The sequence below is a fragment of the Chiloscyllium plagiosum genome, unplaced genomic scaffold (assembly GCF_037043375.1).
Source record: "Chiloscyllium plagiosum isolate Xiang-an unplaced genomic scaffold, Cpla_swu_hap1 HiC_scaffold_4, whole genome shotgun sequence".
NCBI lineage: Eukaryota > Metazoa > Chordata > Chondrichthyes > Orectolobiformes > Hemiscylliidae > Chiloscyllium > Chiloscyllium plagiosum.
This window is the reverse complement of record NW_028270142.1, coordinates 44,110,165-44,130,485: the sequence shown is the minus strand read 5'-3', so window position 1 is coordinate 44,130,485 and position 20,321 is coordinate 44,110,165. Positions and strand designations below refer to the sequence as shown.

The 20,321-nt window shown below is 41.9% G+C and overlaps 1 protein-coding gene across 1 annotated transcript in view; it reads left to right on the top strand.

Annotated features, from left to right (window-relative positions):
• The first annotated feature begins 3,807 nt into the window (after nt 1-3,807).
• Nucleotides 3,808-20,321, top strand: part of has2 (hyaluronan synthase 2) — a 30,421-nt gene continuing 13,907 nt past the window's right edge. The window contains exons 1-2 of the mRNA XM_043688678.2: nt 3,808-4,334; nt 18,202-18,828. Coding sequence (XP_043544613.1) covers nt 18,202-18,828 — 627 coding nt within the window. The 5' untranslated portion in view covers nt 3,808-4,334. The remainder of the gene's footprint in view (nt 4,335-18,201; nt 18,829-20,321) is intronic.

The following is a 20,321-nucleotide window of genomic DNA, read 5'->3' as shown; positions in this document are numbered from 1 at the left end:
TCAGTGCAAGTTAACAGGTAACATATCCCCTGTCTTTTCCCACAGACCTGCATTTTGTTTCGGTTAGGAGCTTATCCAATTCCCTGTTGAAAGCCAAAATTGACCCTTACATTCTCAAGTAGTGTATTGCAGAAACAGCCATATGTTGCATAAAAGATTTTTTTTCTCTCTTTTTGCTACCTTTGGTTCTTTTGCTAATTACTATAAATCTGTGTCCTCTATTTCTTGGTCATTTTGCCACTGGCTTTAAAACTATTGAACAATGATCTGTAGTGCTGTATTATTCTGAACACTAGCCCATGCAGAGAGTTTGGAAAAACTACATTACCAATAAAAATCTATGGGGTCCTTATTCCTCCCACTACACCCCACCCCACCCCACCCAACCCCAAAAGGGTTTTTTAAGGAAAGAGGTAGAACTGAGGTAAATTTGGATTTAACTACTGGGGTCAATTTCTCAGACTTGTATTCACAGAAGATGATCATTTAATTGTGATGCATTTAACAGCCCTGCTGCACGCAAGGAGACATTGGGGCAAGTGACTAGATACTTGGTCAAAGGGGTACATTCATCTTAAAGGAGCAGAAAGGTGGAAAGCTTTCAGAATTTTACAATTATAGATGTGCAACTGAAGAAAATTTGAGAAAAGCAGAGGTTCAAAAGGGTTGCAGATGGCAATGGAGAGGGCATTAATTCTTGGATATTGATAATTAGAAGGGGCGAGGTGAGTCAAGTGAACATTTCCCTCTTTAACAAGAAACATTGTGGTTCCTTGTTAATCAGGATTCTTTGCAATAGTTTTGTTTTTTTAAAAGGCTAGTGAATGCCAGACTCTCTTTAAACATAGAGTCATCCCAGTGCCCAGCCCTGCAGTGAGAGCCTACCAAACGCAGATCCAATTATATTTGAACCGTCCTTTGAAAAGAAGGCTCGCGCACTCCGGGAAACCCTGTTAAACGTTCTGCACTTCCTTTTCATTATTAGATCCTAAGCTATTACTCCTGTTGTCAGAGGACTTTTTCCTTGAACCAGGGCCACTTCTGGCTGAATTATGTTCAACATTTTCTGAGCATTTTCAAAACATTCTGAGAAGCAAGATTTTGAGCTGCATTTCTCTCCTAAATTGAACTGAATTCTACCTAAGAATTCCATCTTCAGTACAAATGCTGTTATCAAACATATGTAATCAGTACTTATTTCAGCGAATGTACTATTGTAAAATTTGAGTAAATTCATTTGAAAATTTATGAACTCCAGCAGAATAAATGTTATGTAAGCATCGGTGCTGATACATTTTAAACTTCAAACATTTTTATATGATTTGATCATCAATGTCAGGATTTTGAAAGGATTACTGCAAAAAGTAGCTTTTGAAAATTCTGATAAGACTTTAACAACCACATGGACTGTCACAAGGAACCATTGTTTTTGCCGGAATAATGGAAATTGATTCTATGATTCTGTGACTCCAGACTGCTGTGTGACTGTTCTAGGTGAAAAGGGAATATTCATCGCCTGGTCCGTTCTGGATTATTTATCCTCCCTACAGCTTTCCGAATAGAAAGGAGACACAAAAAGCCTATACCTCCTTTCATTAACCCCTCTTTACCCGCAAACCACTGAAAACATCTGACTTGGCTAATACACTTCATAAGGATGAAAGCAGTTCAATACAATGGAATTAGAGATGCTTCAAGTTTAGAAAGACGAGGGGGGGATATTGTAAAAAGGATTTACAAGGATGTTATCAAGACTGGAAAGTTTGAAGGTTAAGGAGAAGCTGGACAGGCTGAGACTTTATTCCCTGTAGCATTGCAGGCTGAGGGATAACCTTGTAGACGTTTATGAAATGATGGGGGGGGCGTAGATAAGGTGAATACACAAGGACTTTTCCCCAGGGTAGGAGAGGCGAAAACAAGAAGGCACAGGTTTAAGGTGAAAGGGGAAAGAATTAAATGTGAACTCAAGGGCAACTTTTTTTCTCACAGAGGGCAGTGTGTATAAGGAATGATCTGCCAGATGAAGTGGTTACAACATTTAAAAGACATTTGGACAGATATATAGATAGGAAAGGCTTCCACGGATGGAGGCCAAATGCAGGCAAATGGAACTAGTTCGGTTTTGGAAACCTGGTCAGCACAGGCTGCTTCCGTTCTGTATGACTCTATGACTTGTTGGGAGTCTCAAACTAGGCAATAGAAGAGACTCCAGAGTGTGGTGCTGGAAAAGCACACAGCCGGTCAGGCGGCATCTCGACTCTGATCTCCAGCATCTGCAGTCCTCAGTTGCTGAAGATAGAAGATAGTCCCTCAAAAATAGAATGGAGAATTCAGGAGAAACTTGACTTACAGATTGACAGATTACTTACAGTGTGAAAACAGGCCCTTTGGCCCAACAAGTCCACACCGACCCTCCGAAGCGCAACCCACCCAGACCCATTCCCCTACATTTACCCCTTCACCTAACACTACGGGCAATTTAGCCTGGCCAATTCACCTAACCTGCACATTTTTGGATTGTGGGAGGGAGCCAGAGCACCCGGAGGAAACCCACGCAGACACGGTGAGAATGTGCAAACTGATACACAGAGAGGGGCAAGAATATGGAACTATAGGGAGTGATTTGGATAAATAGTGCAGATATATTTCGGGGGTATCAGGACAAACAAATGAGGGAGGAGGAAATCCAAGAACACGCTGATAGTACGAGATAATGATGCAAGGAGGAAGTTGGTGTGAAACATGGAAGCATTCACCAGTCGGGCCGAATGGCCGGCTTCTCTGCTGTACCATTCAATGCAATTCACTTCCTGGCTGGCATTAAAGTGTTAATTCGATTTGACGACTTTCTGCTGGAAACCAATTTCCAGGACATTGCTTCCGATGCTGGTTTCTCGTGTGTTAGCAGTGACCGCCGGCGGCGCCCTCTGTTGATCATTACTGAGTGAATGTTGCAGGACACACTGCCAAGCCTGATCGAAATGAACTGGACAGCCGGATTCGGAATCTCGTTTTATTCTCATGTTATAGAATCGGTCTCTTAGCCGCCTCCCCCCCCCCCCCCCCCCCCAAAAAAAGACAATAGACAATAAAATGAGAAGCTGGCTTCACGTTATAACCATTGAAATCCATAGTATGAATTAAGTGCGAAGGGAGAACATTTTGCCTGGCTATCGGGAGAGAGTGAGGGGGTAGTACCGATACGAAGGGCCAAATATTCACTTTATCTGCTGTGAGATTCTATGCATGCTCTTGTGTGTGTATGTATGAGAGAAAAAAGAAAACACTCAATTCCCTTTACCATTTTGACCCAGGAAGACTAAAACAGAATGGGAAAAGAGCAGAAAGACTCCATTCGGCCCATCGCGAGAAAGCTGGCTCTGTGGAAGAAATACACTGCCTTTTTTAAAAAAAACCGCAAGTGAGTTTGGTTTAGGATACAGGGATAATGTTTAATAGCAGCCTTTGTATGTTTGGAAATGAGGCAGTGTAAAATGTAACTGCTCCAGTGTGCTGAAATAGAAATGTCTGTGGGTGGGGGTACACTCCTCAAAGTTGGAGCCATGTGTGTTAGGATGACTGAACCGGCTGAGTGAGTTTTCTCCTATCTGAGCTTAGTGGGCGGGTTTAAAGTTCCCCTCCTCCCCTGTAACCCCCTCTATTCATTAACAGAAAAAACAGTTAGCCTTGTTATAAAAGTCCGCGAAACTTCCTCTGGGCTGCACTTGAGTTAGTAAAAAAAACGCAAGCATAGTAGAGTCGACCCCCCCCCCCCCCAACCAAAAAAGAGGAAAGGTTTGGCGTGCCTGAGGATTTACACACCGGTTAGCGTAAGGGAACTTGCAGTTACTTTCCTCATCAGGGCTGGTTTTACACCAGTACGTGTAGGGGCTAAAATTGTGAATTTATTTTTTTTAAAAATAAGAACTTATGCGAGTGAATTAGTTTTGTTTTGAAAAGAAACAATATTTAAATATTTATTCGTGAGGATAGGTGTTCAGGAGTGATGTCTGACGCTGCAATAAGGACTGAGGAAATTTTGTATTTTTTGAAACAAAAGTTGATATTCAAACTGAAGATTTGACCTCAAGAGTTTTTCCTTAAAATAGATTTTTGCAGTTTTTTTTTAAATCTGGAACTGGCTGCTTTATTTCTGCATAATCTCCGATCGCTGTAGTTCTCTGCAAATGCTCCTTGCACACACGATGAAGCACTGACTTTATCCTGAAGACTTGAACATTGAGACAGAACAGACTGTAGACCACACACACACGGGGCCAAGTGAGCTTAAAATATAACAGAAGCAAGGCAACTCCAACGTCGCAGCATCAAAGGTAGGTCGAAACCTTTTTACTAGCACGTTAAACCAGATGGCTTTTCATTGCAAAAAAAAAGCTGTATTGGTGGGTCACTGAATTATTATTTCAACTGACGAATTGGAAAGAGATCGGTGCCAGGTACAACAATTCGTAAAAATGAGTACGGGTGTTTTAAACGGCGAAATCTTCGTTTCAATGAAGATTTGGGTTGACTTTTGAACAGTGGATGAAGATGGTCCGCTGCTAGTTTTACTGCTGGGGACAGATCTCCACAGAACTGTTCCCTCTCAATGCACAATCTGCTCCGAAGGTCACAATGCAAACTAAGAAGCAAAAGGTGGCACAGCAACCTTTCCGGGAAATGTGGCCCCTTGTCCAGAAACCAAATTGCTGAAGTGTACGTTTATGGTAAATTTGGGGATTGAGGATCAAGTTACACAGGTAGAGCACGCAGCAATGCATTCTGCAATGCTCTCTCATCGAAATAAATCTCGGTCTGTTTTAATGCCTGATGTTTAACGTTGCCGATGTGTTGAATGAACGACACATTTCAAACGTAGCCTTTACATCCTGCAATTGGCAAAGCGAATAGCCAACATTAAGTTGAAGTCTAACTGGGAGTTTCTTTGCGAAGGGAGCACAATGTAATTGTAAATTACGGTAGGATGCTTTAGTTTCGCGGGACAAAACAAGTTGAGGACTCGGGGTCTGCGTGTGTTGGTCCTGATTCATATGAGAATCCACGGCGCCTGCTATGAACTGGGTGAGGGGAGTGAATGGCTGCAATTTCCAGGCTCTCTCGGAGATTGCAACCTCGTGGCGGCAGCCAGGGGGAAACACCCCCTCCTGCAACGTCACAATGCCGGCCCACGTCACGCACGGCGCTCCGATTGGCTGGCGAGGGATTTCCCCTGGGGATTTGGGAGCTCCCCGGGAGTGACGCGCCTGGCTCGCGGGGTGTCACCCCCTGGGGAAATGGAATATCAGGCTAACACCTGGATACTTACCCTAAACACTCTGCAAGATTCAACACACTGGAAGAGAACGCACATTCCACCTTCCATGTCAGATTTGTGTGCTTAAGAGAATAACATTCACAGATACTCCACTTGAATTGGTATTTAAACATTGGCTTGAGTGGTAAAGCAAAGCTGGAATCGCTTTCTGGTCAGATGCTGGTGAACCGTGAGTGGTTTAACTTGTGACTTGCGCTCAGACAGTCAAGTCATTTACCAAAGCCGCCTTGTGCATTGACAAACCATCTCGGCCTCTGTCAAATGAATTTTTTGTTGTTGGCTTTAAAGGCGTTACAAAGAAAGCCCTGTTTCCCGGAGAGCGCGAGAGGGATGTGTAGATGTGAAGCCCAGTTCAGTGAAACATTGATGCAATTGTGTCCATCCCAAAAAAGTTGGAGACGCGTCTTTCCTTTTTCGTCAGCGTTTTAGAATTCTGTGGCCATCTGACTTTGCTCTCTAGCCGCTGATATTGGTGAAGCTTTAAATATGCTACTGGCTATCAGACAGGAAAAGGCCAAGAAGCAGCAGGATCGTCTTATTAACAATGACCCGAGATCCGCGAGGCGCTGGCAATGTGTTTTATAACATTTCCAGCAAAACTTTTCATTTAATCCTTTCATCGCTGTGGGCAAAATATTCTGGTTCAATTATATATATATTTAAAATCATCATTGAGATGTGGTCAAGTCAAACAACATGCCAATATAGAATGATCTCAAATACAAACGACTATTGAGAGAGACCAGTCACTGTTTATCCTCCAACCCTCCTAACACCACGGGGCTTCCCCAGATTCCACCCACTTTCTTTATCCCACCTTTCATCAATCGTGGAGCTAACCCTATATTAAATGTTGACACAGGCACCATTCTTCAGTTGGCTACGAGAAATCAACTGCCCTCCTTATCTGGAGGTGAAATTGTATGGGATTGTTTTAGCAAGAAGGTATAGTGTCCTGATTGTTAGATACAGTTGCTCGGTTAGTTCAGTAAACCAATTCCAGATGTAACCCTTCACTTTGCATCTGCAGGGTGGGACTCAGTGAAGTCAGGATTGCTGGGCCCAGATGGACGTGATTAGCTGTGGACCATGATTTGAATGCTATTAAAAATACGAGTTTCCCTTGGCTTTATTCGGGATGGGGGCAATAACCTACAGTAACCACATGAGGTATTCTGGTTTAATTATTTGGGTACAGTCATACTCCTGTCCATCCATAGAGACGCCATCCCTATTCTACTCTTAATAAATTAGTAACACCTCTGGCATTAAAAATGCCATGATTCAGTGCAACAACACTGCAGTGGCCTAAGAGTCAGTTAAAGCACTTTCAGCAAGCCCAACGTTTAGATAGCACCATTCACATTCCAAAGCATTTTGTGTTTTTTTTTCTGAAGTATAATCAATGTTTTGGAAGGTCATGTGGTACAGTGGGTAATGTCACCAGCTCTGGGCCAGAAGCTACAGATTCAAGATGCACTCCAGCAGATGGATAGTGGTCATGGAGGTATGTTGGTAACATGGTCACTGATCAGTCTGTAAATCCTTTCAGTACACCTGAAGGCAGGCAGTCACAGTGGGAGAGTTTCCTGGTCAACCATCCTGCAGAAGGCAGTGACAAACCATGGCAGAACTCTGCCCAGGAGTCTAATGCAGGTCCATGGCCTAACACTCTGCTTGACTCTCAGGAGAAAAGATAAGCCAGTCAATCAATGTTGCAACATCAGAGGTTAGGCAGCCAGGGTTCACATAAACTGCAATGTGTTAATGATCAGATAATCAGTTGTTAGTGATTAGCCAGATCATTAGGTTTAATTTCCCTCTTCCTTCAAATTCGTGCCAAGAGATCTTTTAGTTTGGGATTATTGTCAGCATGAACAGCTTGGACCAAAGGGTCTGTTTCCGTGTTCTATGACTCCAAGAGAAGGCACCTCCAACAATACTCCATTCCACTGCAATGTAAGTTCCACTCACAGGAGTAGGACTGTAGCCCATAGCCTGCTGACATTGAAGCAAGAGTGTTAACCATTGGATCAAAGCTAATGCAGTTACCGTTCATCAGAAACAGAGTCCAAATCTGCAAGACAGGTCTCTATCATTATACTGTACATATTCTCTATACTAGAGATTCTTGTTGTACAGTGTGCTTGAAACCAAATTAACTTTTTAAATCTTGGATTGCCAAGCAGATGGAGAACCACAACTATTTCACAAACCACAAAACAACAAACTATATCTTCCAAAATCCTACTGTCTCTATACTCAATACACCTAAGTTTCTATCAACCATCACCTATGATTTCTGACTTGCATTGGCTCCTCATTGACAATGCTTTAAATTTAAGATTCTCAGCAATGTTTTCATCTCATTCAATGAGCTCATTTCTCCCTTTTACTGTAATCTCCTCCTAACCTACAACCCTCCCAGATCTCTGCACACACCCAAGTCTGGCCTCCACCTGATACCTTATTTTATTTGATGTATCATTGATGGCCATGTATTTAAGTACCTGAATTCTAAGGTCTGGCATTCCCTCCCTCACCCTGTCCATCTCTCCCCCCCATATTACTCTTTAAGTGATACTTCTGAAAAAAAAACTTAAGAAAGAAAAGATCTCACCTAGTATCTCTTAATCTGGCTTTGTATTAAATTGTTTGATAATACTCCAGTAAATCACTTTAGAATGTTTTACTGTGATGTATGAAGTGCTATAAAAATACAATTTATTGTGTTACTTTGCTTCATTGCCTGCTAAGCTTGACAGCAGTGAATGAGAGTCCTACCTTTTTAGCAAGCCTATTATTTCATGGAGAGAGTGTCACTTTAAATGATGTTTTGTATTTAACTGTGATAAATTTATTTTCAGTTTGAGCCATGTGACATCATCACTTCAATAACATCTTTGTGCATGGGTTCATTAAGTTTTAGATAACTCGAATGATCAAACAGTACCAAGATTGCAACTGTTTGAACACAGCCTATATATAGTACATGGGGAAGAAAATGAAATGACATGTAGCAATGTTCATGCTGTCTTTCAGAGCTTGTATCTCACTAACGTAGACCACAGTCAGGCTCATATCAAACTATGCAATAGCTAGAAAAAGTGCAGTGTATCTGTACGTATTACCAGTCATTGTATTGCACTCAATGTTCATAGTCCTAGTTCTAAACAAATTGCATCCAACTTAATTGACATTTGATTTTTGGAGGATGTGGTTGCTCAGCCATGCACCACAAGGCACAGGTCAGGAATGTGATTAAATACTCCCTACAACATCTACAACACCACTTAAGAAGCTTGACATCATTCAAGTCAAAACAACCCACTTGATTGGCAGCATATCCACATTCACTAACTCCACCATAGTACCACTTGCAAGACGCACTGTAGTAGTTTGCCACAGCTCCTTAGACAAAACCTTCCGAAAGCCACAAACATTACTGTCGAGAAGGATAACGGTAACAGGTGCATACGAACACCACCAACTTCAAGTTCCTTTCCAATCCACATTCCATCCTGACTTAGAAATTATTTGGCACTGTTATATCACTGCTGCTCGGCGAAACTCCTACAACTCCATCCCTAACAGCACTGTGGGTGTACCTACACCACACGGCCTACAATGGTTCTAGAAGGCAGCTCACCACTACCATCTTAATAGCAATTAGGGATGAGCAGTAGATGTTGGCCATTCCCATGAACGAGTGAAAAAAGCCTCATCTGGATGCATTCATTTGACAGGGCAGATGCAGGGGGATTGGAGAGGGCAGAGCTAAGGGTCTTAATGTCAGTACACATGGTTGACAAGTTCACATGAAAGTTTTTCACTCTCAGTTGTAAATCATTGGAATTATCAATTGCAGTGAGTCGTGGATGTTCTGTCATTAAATATATTCAAGATTAATGAGTTTGGGCACAAAGATGCTTAAGGGATTATGGAGATAGGGTGAGAAAATACAGTTGGAGCAAGAGGAAACATGATGTTACTCAATGACGGAACAGGAGTGAAGGGCTGAATAGCGTATTGCAGCTACTATTTCACATGTTCTTAGATCCTGTTCAATTCTATATTTCACAAGTTTAGATAGTAAATATTACAATATTCTACCATGGGAAACCCCAGCCGGTCTTTACGTGACATGCTAACCTCTGATGAGTGTAAGGTGAGGGGACACTTCATAAGGATCAGGACTGGGGAAACAAATGGACTCCCCATTGAGGATCCAGAATACCGTTTACTTGACTCAAGGCCAAGTAAGTGAGTCGACATTAGTGCTGAAGGCCCTTCCTCATCTACATGGACTTGGCTACTCATCTTAATCCTTAAGGAGCTTGTGTCTGTTCTGTTCACTGATACTTGCCAGTTATTTAGCTGAGTCCAAAATTAAGAACTATAAATATATAATAGTCACTAACAAGTCCAGCAGGGAATTCTGTAGAAATGTATCCAGAGAATGGTGAGAATGAGAAATTCACTACCACAGGGGGTGGTTGGGGTGAACAGTATTTAAGGGAGAAACTGGATAAATACGTGAGTAAGAAATAAAGTAGAAAGAAAGGTTAACAGGGTGAGATGAATATGGCTGAGAGGAGACTTGGGTAACATAAAGAACAGTTCGTGTAGTTGGGTTGCTGTAAAATCTGGCATTGTTTTGGTCTTATTAAATCATTATGTAATGAGGGGGGAGCTGAAAAGGTGGAGAGGCTCTAGAATAACTCCTCTCAAAGATCATTTACACAAATAATGCAGAAGAGAGGGAGCTGCTATATTAAACAAGTGAGAGGAAGGTTCTGAACTCCACTTGCCGATATCTTCAGTTATTGGCAGCGCACCAACCTCCAGTCTGTTTCCATTGCCTTCATTTCCTGGAAAGAAGGAAAGAGCTGCCTCTCCCATTAACCCTACAATACCTATTCAAACGTCTCCATCATTTCTGGGTGCCCTTGACAAAAGTTCTCAATAAAGCAAGTACCCAGCTGTGTGCATTACCAGTTCAACAATAACAATGACTTCATTTATATTGCAACTTTAACACTAAGGCTATTGAGGCTCAATTAGTAGAACTTTCTCCTCTTGACTCTGCAGGTTTTAGATTCAAGACCCACTCTAAGTGAAAAAATAAAATCAATGCTGATAATCCACTTTTCTTGTATATCTTCTCTCAGGAAATACTTCCCTGGTGCTATTTTGGAGAGGGGAAGAGGAGTTCTGTTCCATGTCCTGCCTAATGATTATATTTATCCCTCAATCAGTATCACAAAAAGAGAGATTGTTCTGTTATTAATCACATTTCTGTGATGGGAGCTTGCTGTGTGCAAATTGACTGCTACAGGAGTTCAAAATTAGCAGTATGACACTTCAAAAGTACTACACCTGCTGTAAAGCACTTTCTGACATCCAAGGGAAAAGAATAGTGCTAAATGAATGCCAAGTATTTTTTGACAGAAGTGTGACAAAGCCACACAAAGAGATAGTAAGATTAAATACTTGATAAATGAGGCAATGTTTAAGGAGCATCTAAAAATAAAATGAGAGAACACTGAAGTGGCGTAATCAAGAGCTCATTAAATAAAAACGACATTTGTTCAATGAATTTTGCAGCTTTTAGTTCCTTTGCACACAATTTCACTTGTATTTTAGCATATCTCATCCTCTATCATTCCTCACCTGAATATAAGTTTATTGATGAATATAAATTCAGTCTTAGCTGCATTAGGTAATGGAGAAAAGCAGTTCGTGTATATAAGGAATCAACACTCAGCATGATTAATATTCTCTCACTAACTAAGAGGTCAGGGAGACAAGGGACTCACAGTTGGGAGTAACACACTCCCATGTTCACAACCATGAGATGATTTTCTTTCTCATCGACAAAGTGAGAGGGGCAGCAATTTGGAGCAGAGGCCTGGCCACCAGATGGGGGCGGTGAGATTTCAGTGCAAGCCGTTCCCACAGCAACACATGAATAAACAATCTGAGTGGGCAAACGAAGAGTGAAAAATGAAATGTTTGCCGAAATGTAGCCTCTGTTGAATAATTAAGTCCAGAATCCATTTGATGGTGGGGTGAGCTGCCCCCATTTGATGGGGGGGATGTCAGGGGGGAAACCAGTGAAATGTCAACCGTTCTTAGTTGGCCCTGTTTTGAACTGCAGGAGATCAGCCATTTTGTGTTAAAAAAAAAGCAAGCATTCTCAATATTTGTAAAATTTAAGAATTCATGATTCATAAAGTTTCAAACAAAATGATTAAAAGGCCAAAACATCCAGATATTGGTTTACCAACAAAAATGACCCAAGGTGCTTTGGATTAGCATAGCAGCATGCAGGATTATTCATTGCAGCTCAACTGGGGTTTTATTACTTTGTAACACAGTCACATCATTTGTAATTCAGGTGTTCAGCATAGAGTCAGTGCCACATTGCTAATCATAACCATAAGCTATGACACAGTCTGTCACACAATCACTCAAATTTGGGTTCAGAATCCCGTTGCAGTCATGCAAGTACAAACACTCGCCTGTTGGAGGCACTGACCTTTGGATTAGATGTGTAACTGAGACCTTGTCTAACCACTTGGGTAAATTTAAAAAGATGTCATTAGTTCGAAGAAGTAGGAAAGGAACAACTCCTTGGTGTTTTGGAATCTTGATTTATCCCTTAACCAACACTCAAAAACAGCTGATTGGCAATTATCATATTGCTTTTTGTGGAATATTGTTCACAAATTGGTTGCTAGATTTCCTACACTGCAACAGTAGTATCAAAAGTACCTTTTTACAGTAATGTGTTCGGCAGATCCTGAAATCATGAAAGGCGCTATAAAAATGCTAAAAGTTGCCTTGTAAACCTATAGTGGGGCTAGCATTAACTTTTGGAATGAAATGGTACAGGGGCACAGACTTGAGAACAGGTAGCTGCAATTCACGTTAGATCCACATAGTCGTCCTTCCATTGTTCACAATGCCTGGTTTCTACCCTACCGCAACATCCACACACCTCGACCAAGACAGAAGCCAACACTCATGCCCTTCTAAACAATGTGGGCCAAAGATGGGTGGAAAGAGATAGAGTGCAAATCAAATACGATTATGCCGAATGGAGGAACAAATTCAAGGGACTGAATTGCCTGTCCCAAATATGCAAAGGTAAATGTTTACAAGGGCCATTGAAAATCCTATTCTCCGAAGAATTATTTTCAGAGGATGGGTAATAAATACTGGATCAGCCAATGTAGTGTACATTCTGTGAATGACTGAGGAACTACACGGGATCCACCATTACCTATGTAATGCTGCCTGTTTCCTAACTCACACCAATTTCTGTTCACTTTACACTGTTTGTACTCGCTGACCTGTGTTATCATCCAATATGACAGATTTGAAATCCTCATACAGCTTGTCAAAGCCCCCCATGGCCTTGCATCCGCCTATCACTAGTCTGCTCCAGCTCCACAACCCTTCAAGATTGCTACGCCATTCGGCACATTCCCAAATTTCACCCCTCCCAACATTGGTGGTTGTACCTTCCTAGTGCTTGGGCCCTTAGCCCTGAAATTCCCTCTTTAAATCTCTCCATCCCTCTCCCTCTTTATCCTCCTTGATGTTGCACATTAAAACTTGCTCCCATGACCCTGTCCTATGGTTTCCCATTTTGGTTCACTGTCAAATTGTGTTTGGCAATTGCTCCTGTGAAGCACCTGGAGATGTTTTACAGTGTTAATGTTGCTACATAAATGTAGGATGGACCTTGTTGTATTTGACGCTTTGAAGGATTATTGCCCAGTGCAAACGGTTTATATTTTGCTGGCCTCCCCCAGTATTAAGTCAACAATGTGAATGCATTCACTGTTTGGGAGGCAGAACTGTAGCCCTTTTACTTAATGGGGAGGCTACAAGCTAGTAGTGTTGTTGGTGGACCGTTCATCCAGAGACCTAGGTAATTTTCTGGGGACCCGAGTTTGAATCACACCATGGCAGATGGAATATGAATTCAATAAAAATCTGGAATGAAGATTAGACTAATGATGACCATGAAACCATTGCAATTTTTTGGGGGGAAGATCCCATCTGGTTCACCAATGTCCTTTAGGGAAGGAAACTGCCATCCTTACCTGGTCTGAGCTACATGTGACTCCACACCCACAGCAATGTGGTTGACTCTTAACTGCCCTCTGAGCAATTAGGGATGGGCAATAAATGCTGGTCCAGCCAGTGATACCCTCATTGAATGAATACATTTTTTAAAAAACCATCACTAGTGGCTGAACACAGCAATAGTGGAGTTCTTGTGGTAGAGGGGGTGCGGTCCTTATGCTGGACACGAAGCTGTGTTTATGTCCCATCTCAGGATTTAATGGTCACTGAAGGTGTAGATTATTAATCCATAAATTTTACTGATATGCCTATGGCAGGCAGCATGAGACTCGGCTGGTTAGCAGCAACTTGGTGGCAGTTGTGCATTAAAAGACACCATGGGTTCTTACCAAGAGCAAAGCACCATCATCATTCCGAGGAACTACCGAACAGAACTGCAGTATCATAGCAGAGATCGTAACTTTGATGTGTCTTCTGGTCATTAATCAGAAGGTCAGAAGAATCACACACTGAAAAGTGGCATTTAAAGCAAGCAAGGTTAAAGTGGGTGAATGTTGGAATCCCCATGTGAGAGCTTAAAGGTAGCAAATGTTGCTGAGTCCATTGCTGGTAGCAACTTCAAGCACTTTGATCATAGTTCTGTCCTATCATTTTTTCAGTTAACAGAAGAGTGTAAGCAATAACTACTGGGTCATTTGAAGTATTTTATTCTCCAGACTGGACAAGATGAAGTGATTCTTCTAAGGACCCCTAGGATATTTTGTAGACAGTTTTAAAATTATCTATTCGGCCATTTTGCATTAAATGGAAAAAGTCACAAGGGTGTTAATATACTGTCTCAGACCAATTGATAGTCATTGCATCCTGTGTAGAATGGTGTTGTGTGAGACAGGACCATGCAGAAATCCTGACACAGCTCACTCAGCAGGAATTACCCTGCAACTTTCACTTCCATCAGGTAATTACCTGGGATTGAGAATGGTCAGAAAGAATCCCCAGCTGAGTTAGAGACAGAGATTTTGGACTCACTTAAGCTTAATGGTTACCGAGGAAACAGTCAGGGGATTTAAACCTCCTCTAACTCCAGGGTAACTATTAAACCGAACCTCTGACTCACCACTCACACTGGGAGTAAGTGAGGTGAGGCCTGAAGATGCTGGAGATCAGAGTCGGGAGTGTGTTGCTGGAAAAGCACAGCAGGTCAGGCAGAATTGACATTTTGGGCCAGAGCCGTTCATCAGGAATGAGGTTTGAGAGCACTTGGGGTGTACAGTGAAAGAGGGACTCACTGAGATCTTTGTAGAGAGAGGAGGAGAACTTCTTCAAGGTAGGTATCATTGGAAGAGGCTTTGCAGTCAGATTGAAATCAACTAGGAGAAAGTGAGGACTGCAGATGCTGGAGATCAGAGCCAAGAGGCCTAATTCCTGATGAAGGGCTCTGGCCCGAAACGTCGATTCTGCTGCTCCTCGGATGCTGTCTGACCTGCTGTGCTTTTCCGGCAACACACTCTCGACTCACCACTCACACCTGCCTACCCAAGATTCCCAAGACCCCTGAACTAACCAGCCACACACAACAGTTTCTCCTCATCTCCCATAGAACTTCAGACCCACTGGAGTGGAGACCATTCCCCAACCTGACCCCTCAATCTAACTTCAGCACTCATCCACTTACCCCCCTCCCTTGGCACCCTACCTTACTTACTTATTTTCCATTAGTAGCTGTTGAAGTGGCTGCTGTATATTCAAACTGTAGAAGACAGCAAACATGCTACTGAACAAGGGGGCTGTGGTTTCCATACTGATCCACTCCTCTGCTGCCTGAGAGCATTCCTTGTTTAGTCTGCACTGTTCCATGGTCAGAAAATTCAGAACTGGCAGAACTGATTGAAAGTTGTCCTGATCAGGAAACTTGGGCTCATTTTCCAAAGCCTGTCCACCACCCAGGCGGCGCAAATAAGGAGTAATGACCCACTTGCTGGATGGGTGCAGCTCCAACAATACTTAAGAAGTTCGACACCATCCAGGACAAAGTAACTGCTTTTTTGGCAATCTGTTCCCATTCACTGTCTCCATCATGGACACAGTGGCCACAGGGTGTACCATCTGCAAGGTGCAGCACAGCAACTCACCACGACAGCACCTTCTATTCCCCATCCTTGCCCACCCAGAACAACAAGGGCCAGGAGATTCATGGGGACATACCTATTTCCTCTCCCAGTTCCAAGGAGTCACAAGGACGACAGTTCCACAGAAGATGGCTCATGTCCATCTTTGAGGGTAATTCAAGAGGAGTAATTAATGCTGGCCTGGCCAGCAACCCACATGCCACGTGGAAAAATAGGAGCAGGTGTGTGGGTTCCACGTGGGAGTCCAACATCAGCATTTACACTTTACTTAGATGAGGATCTATTTAAGGGTTAAAAGTTAAATGGAGTCATTTTACAGATCAGCCATGATTTAATTAAATGATGGGTCTGACTCGATGGGCCGAATGGTCCATTCCTCTTCCAACATTTCCACTTTGGCAAAAACCGTAGCTGGTGCTATGAATAGTGAAGAAATGCAGGGAATGTCATGGTTTACCATGGAGTAGGCCATTTGACCCCTTAACCCTCCTCCTCCATTCATTATGATCATGGCTGAGCATCGAGTTCAATACCTTAATCTCACCCTCCCCCATATCCCTCGGTTGCTTTAGCCATAAGAGATATATGTGTCTCCTTCTTGAAAAAAGAAGTAAAAGAATATATTGCTTATTGCAACTTCACATAGATTTACTGCACGAACCCACAACTTGAATTTATATAATGCCTTTAGCATGGTAAAAATGCCCCAAGGCCCTTCACGGGATCATTATCTAACTAAATTTGACATTAGAAGATTTTGAGACAGGTGACCAGAAGTTCAGTCAAAGAGATAGCCAAAAGGCTACCTGCAAAGATTGCCCTGACAGCTGAAATTGGAATAGAACAGTCACCACTGTCATAAAAACATTAGACCCTGAAATGTGTTACATGACTGCAAGACATCTACTAGTTTAATTCTGAAACATTTTTAAAACCCAGCATGTGTGAGCCAACAGAAAGAGTACTGTCCCTTCGAAGGTAACATAAACAGAGACAAATGGAAAAGCAAACATGAGAGCATAAAGTACTGGCCAACGAGCAATAAATATACCCAACCAGACATGGAATCAATTCAGACTGCTGTTACTGTACTGACAGTCCCTCCTCTTCACTCTTCAGTTCATTGACACAAGGGGAGCCAAAATAGCACTTTGGTCTTCCTGTCTCATTTAATCACTTGTGAATAGCTCATCATGATAATCTGCCACCCCTCCTGTTGGTAATGCTCATGTTGGTAAACCATGACATTCTCTGAATTTCTTCACTATTCATAGCGCCAGCTACAGTTTTTTGCCAAAGTAGAAATGTAGGAAGAGGAATGGACCATTCAGCCCCTTGAATCTGACCCAATATTTAATTAAATCATGGCTGATCTGTAAAATGGCTCCATTTAACTTTTAACCCTTAAATAGATCCTCACCTAAGTAAAACACAAATGCTGATGTTTGACTCCCAGCCTCAGAAGCTTTTAGCAGAATGGTGGGGTAAGCGAGAGAGAGAGAGAGAAGCAGATTCCCACCACCTTTTGCATGAAGAAGTCTTAAGAGTCATTGAGCACAGAAACGGACCCTTCCATCCAACCAGTCCATGCCAAACATATCCCAAACTAAACTAGTCCCACCTGCCTGCTTGGCCAATATCCCTCCAAACATTTCTTATTCATGCACTTCTCTAACAAAGTAGATTGTGATATCATACCTTCAAGATATTAACAAAAGAAGACAGGATAGATAAAGATAAACCAATTCCACTGGTTATGGATTCTACAACTAGGGGATATAATCTGTGAATTAGGGCCAGATCATTCAGGAGAGATGGTCAGGAAGCACTTTCATACGCGGAATGGTATATGTTTGGAACTCTCTTCCACAATGACAGTGGATGCGGAATCAGTTATTAAGTTTAAATCTTTGGTAGGTAATTTTTGTTCAGCAAAAACATTAAGGGTTCTGGGTGAAAGGCAGGTATACGGACTTAGGCCACAGATCAGCTATGATCTCATTGTATGGTGGAACAGGTTCAAGGGAATAAATGGCCTACTCCTGTTCCTGTGTTCCTATCTGAACAGTGTGGTTTTAATTTTAAGATACCCACCCAACAGATGAAATAGTTTTTCTCTGCTTATCCTATTAACTCCTTCAATCACCTTAAAACGTAACTCAGTTGAATTATCTCTTAATCTTATAATTTAAGGAAATGTAAACTTAGTCTATGCAACTTGCCCATATTATTTAACTCTTTAGTTTCAGTTTGAAATTAAGCTATTAACAGTTGTTTGTGGAGTAACAATACATTGCCAGGCCAGGTGCAATACAGGGGGACATTTGGAAGAGAGTCTTGTGGTACAGTGTCAGTTGGGTTCAAATTCCATCTACCACTGAGATATGTCATAATGTGTCTGAAGAGGATGATTACAAATTTTATTTAGAGACCTGCAAATGGATTGGAACAAAAGTCTACTCATTCAGAGGAATGCTGAACCTAATCTGACAGTTGTTTTGCTAATGGTCACATGATAAAAGGTTTGCATCTGGCTTTCATATTAAATACGAGAAAGTGCTTAATCAATGACATTTAATTTACAAAGATGTAAACTTTTATATTTTCTTTTCCTCCCTGTGATTTGTGATGTTACAGATGCGTTGTAAAAACCTGACCTCCATCCTGCGGATTGTGGGGACAACTCTATTCGGTCTTGCTCTTTTGCTGGGAATCGCAGCTGCCTATATCGTAGGATATCAGTTCATAGCCACAGACAATTATTACTTTTCCTTTGGACTCTATGGAGCAATTCTAGCCCTGCATCTCCTGATTCAAAGCCTCTTTGCATTCTTGGAGCACCGGAAAATGAAGCGCTCCCTGGAAACCCCCATCAAATTAAACAAATCGGTCGCTCTGTGTATTGCTGCCTACCAAGAAGATCCTGATTATCTGAGGAAGTGTTTGCTGTCCGTCAAAAGGCTGACCTACCCAGGGATGATCGTCATCATGGTTATAGATGGGAACAGTGAAGATGATCTGTACATGATGGACATCTTTGGCGAGGTCATGGGGAGGGAGCGATCAGCCAGCTTTGTGTGGAAGAGCAACTTCCACGAGAAGGGCCCAGGTGAAAGCGATGAGTCCCATGGGGAGAGCATGCAATATCTCACAAGGCTGATCAGGTCTAACAAGAGCGTGTGTGTAATGCAAAAGTGGGGAGGCAAGCGAGAAGTGATGTACACTGCATTCAAGGCACTGGGACGCACTGTGGATTATGTGCAAGTAAGACTCTCAAACTCTCATTATTCCAAACCAGGTAGTGAGTCCATGGGTCAACTATAACAGTAGAGACAGAAAAAAAGTACTATTATAGATGCTTTGTATATGTTCTAATTAAATGTCTTATGTCCACTTAGTAAATGTTTAAAGGGAAACCTCCCTCATATACACACGCATTACACACTTAAGGGAATTCTGCTGTTTACAAAGGAAAGTTAGATCTTATACACCCAGCACAGTAAACTAAGCTGCCTTGCACTGATTTGGAAATAAATTACAGGAATAGAGGTGCTTTAAATTTGGCCAATCATGTCATGTAAACCCCATGGAAAGGTTTCAGCAAGAATTCTCGCACTTGTCACGGAAAGAATCCCAGCAAATTCCATAACAAACATCCAAGACATGGCCCATTGCCCAGTAGACTCTGTGATCATAGCCACTGATTGGAAATCCTTTCTTAAACTGAGATTGAAACCAGTTTCAGATAGCATTACAGATGCTGAAATCTGCCTCTCTCAGTGTAGTTTCTCAATGAAAGAAATGAAATTCCTTCTCTTCACTTTCTTCCCCTACATCCTGAAGCATGTGGTCATTATGTACTCTGGGTCTAGACACAGTATGTCTGCTGAACAGTCATTAATAGGCAGCATCAGCGCCTAGTCATTTCTTAACATGCTTGTCCAATTGAAATTGTTGGATATGAATCAGGAGTGCAAATGGTGCTCATTTTTTACCTCCACTAACCCCTAGGCCCCTTTGAGAACTTGGATTGAAATCAGCTGAGTATGTAAGATCAATGTTGGGATCTTTGGATTGCCAAGCCTGAGTCGGCAGCATATTTACCCACAGAACCTGTAACATCCACAGGGTTTGATACCATGATAAAAATGCCAGCTGAAGTGGTTTCATTTTTAAATTGTACCTCTCCTTGGAGCCTGAAATCAGTCAAAACAATGTGATTCAATTCTCACAAAAATGAGCTTTCATACTGCAGAGTTGCAGAGTACAAAAACTGGTCATTTGACCCAACTGATCTATATTGGTGTGTATGCTTCACATAAGCCTCTTCCTACCATTGTTCATTGACCTCTCTTTCTATATCTTTCTCCCCCATCTAGATTTCTCTTCAATGTTATCAGCTCAGCCATTATGTCTGAGTGAGTTCAACATTCTGACCAATAGAATTTCTTTCTGAATTTCCTTTGGCTGTATTCCTCATCTTTGTATTTATGGCTTTACATTTGAAGTTGCCCACAAGTGGAAATATCTTCACCACCTCCCCCCTATTGAACACTTGTATAATCTTTAATAACCTCAGACTATTTTCTAGTAAATGAAGTTCTGTCTGATCAGTCACTCCTGATGAGTGTAGTCTATTTTTTTTCCTCTCCAAACTATAATGATGTTATGAGAGCTGTTGGATCCTTAAGGGAACAACTCGGAATTATTTCTTGATAAGATTGTTATAATGACTTCATAGCAATGACTCCCTTTGT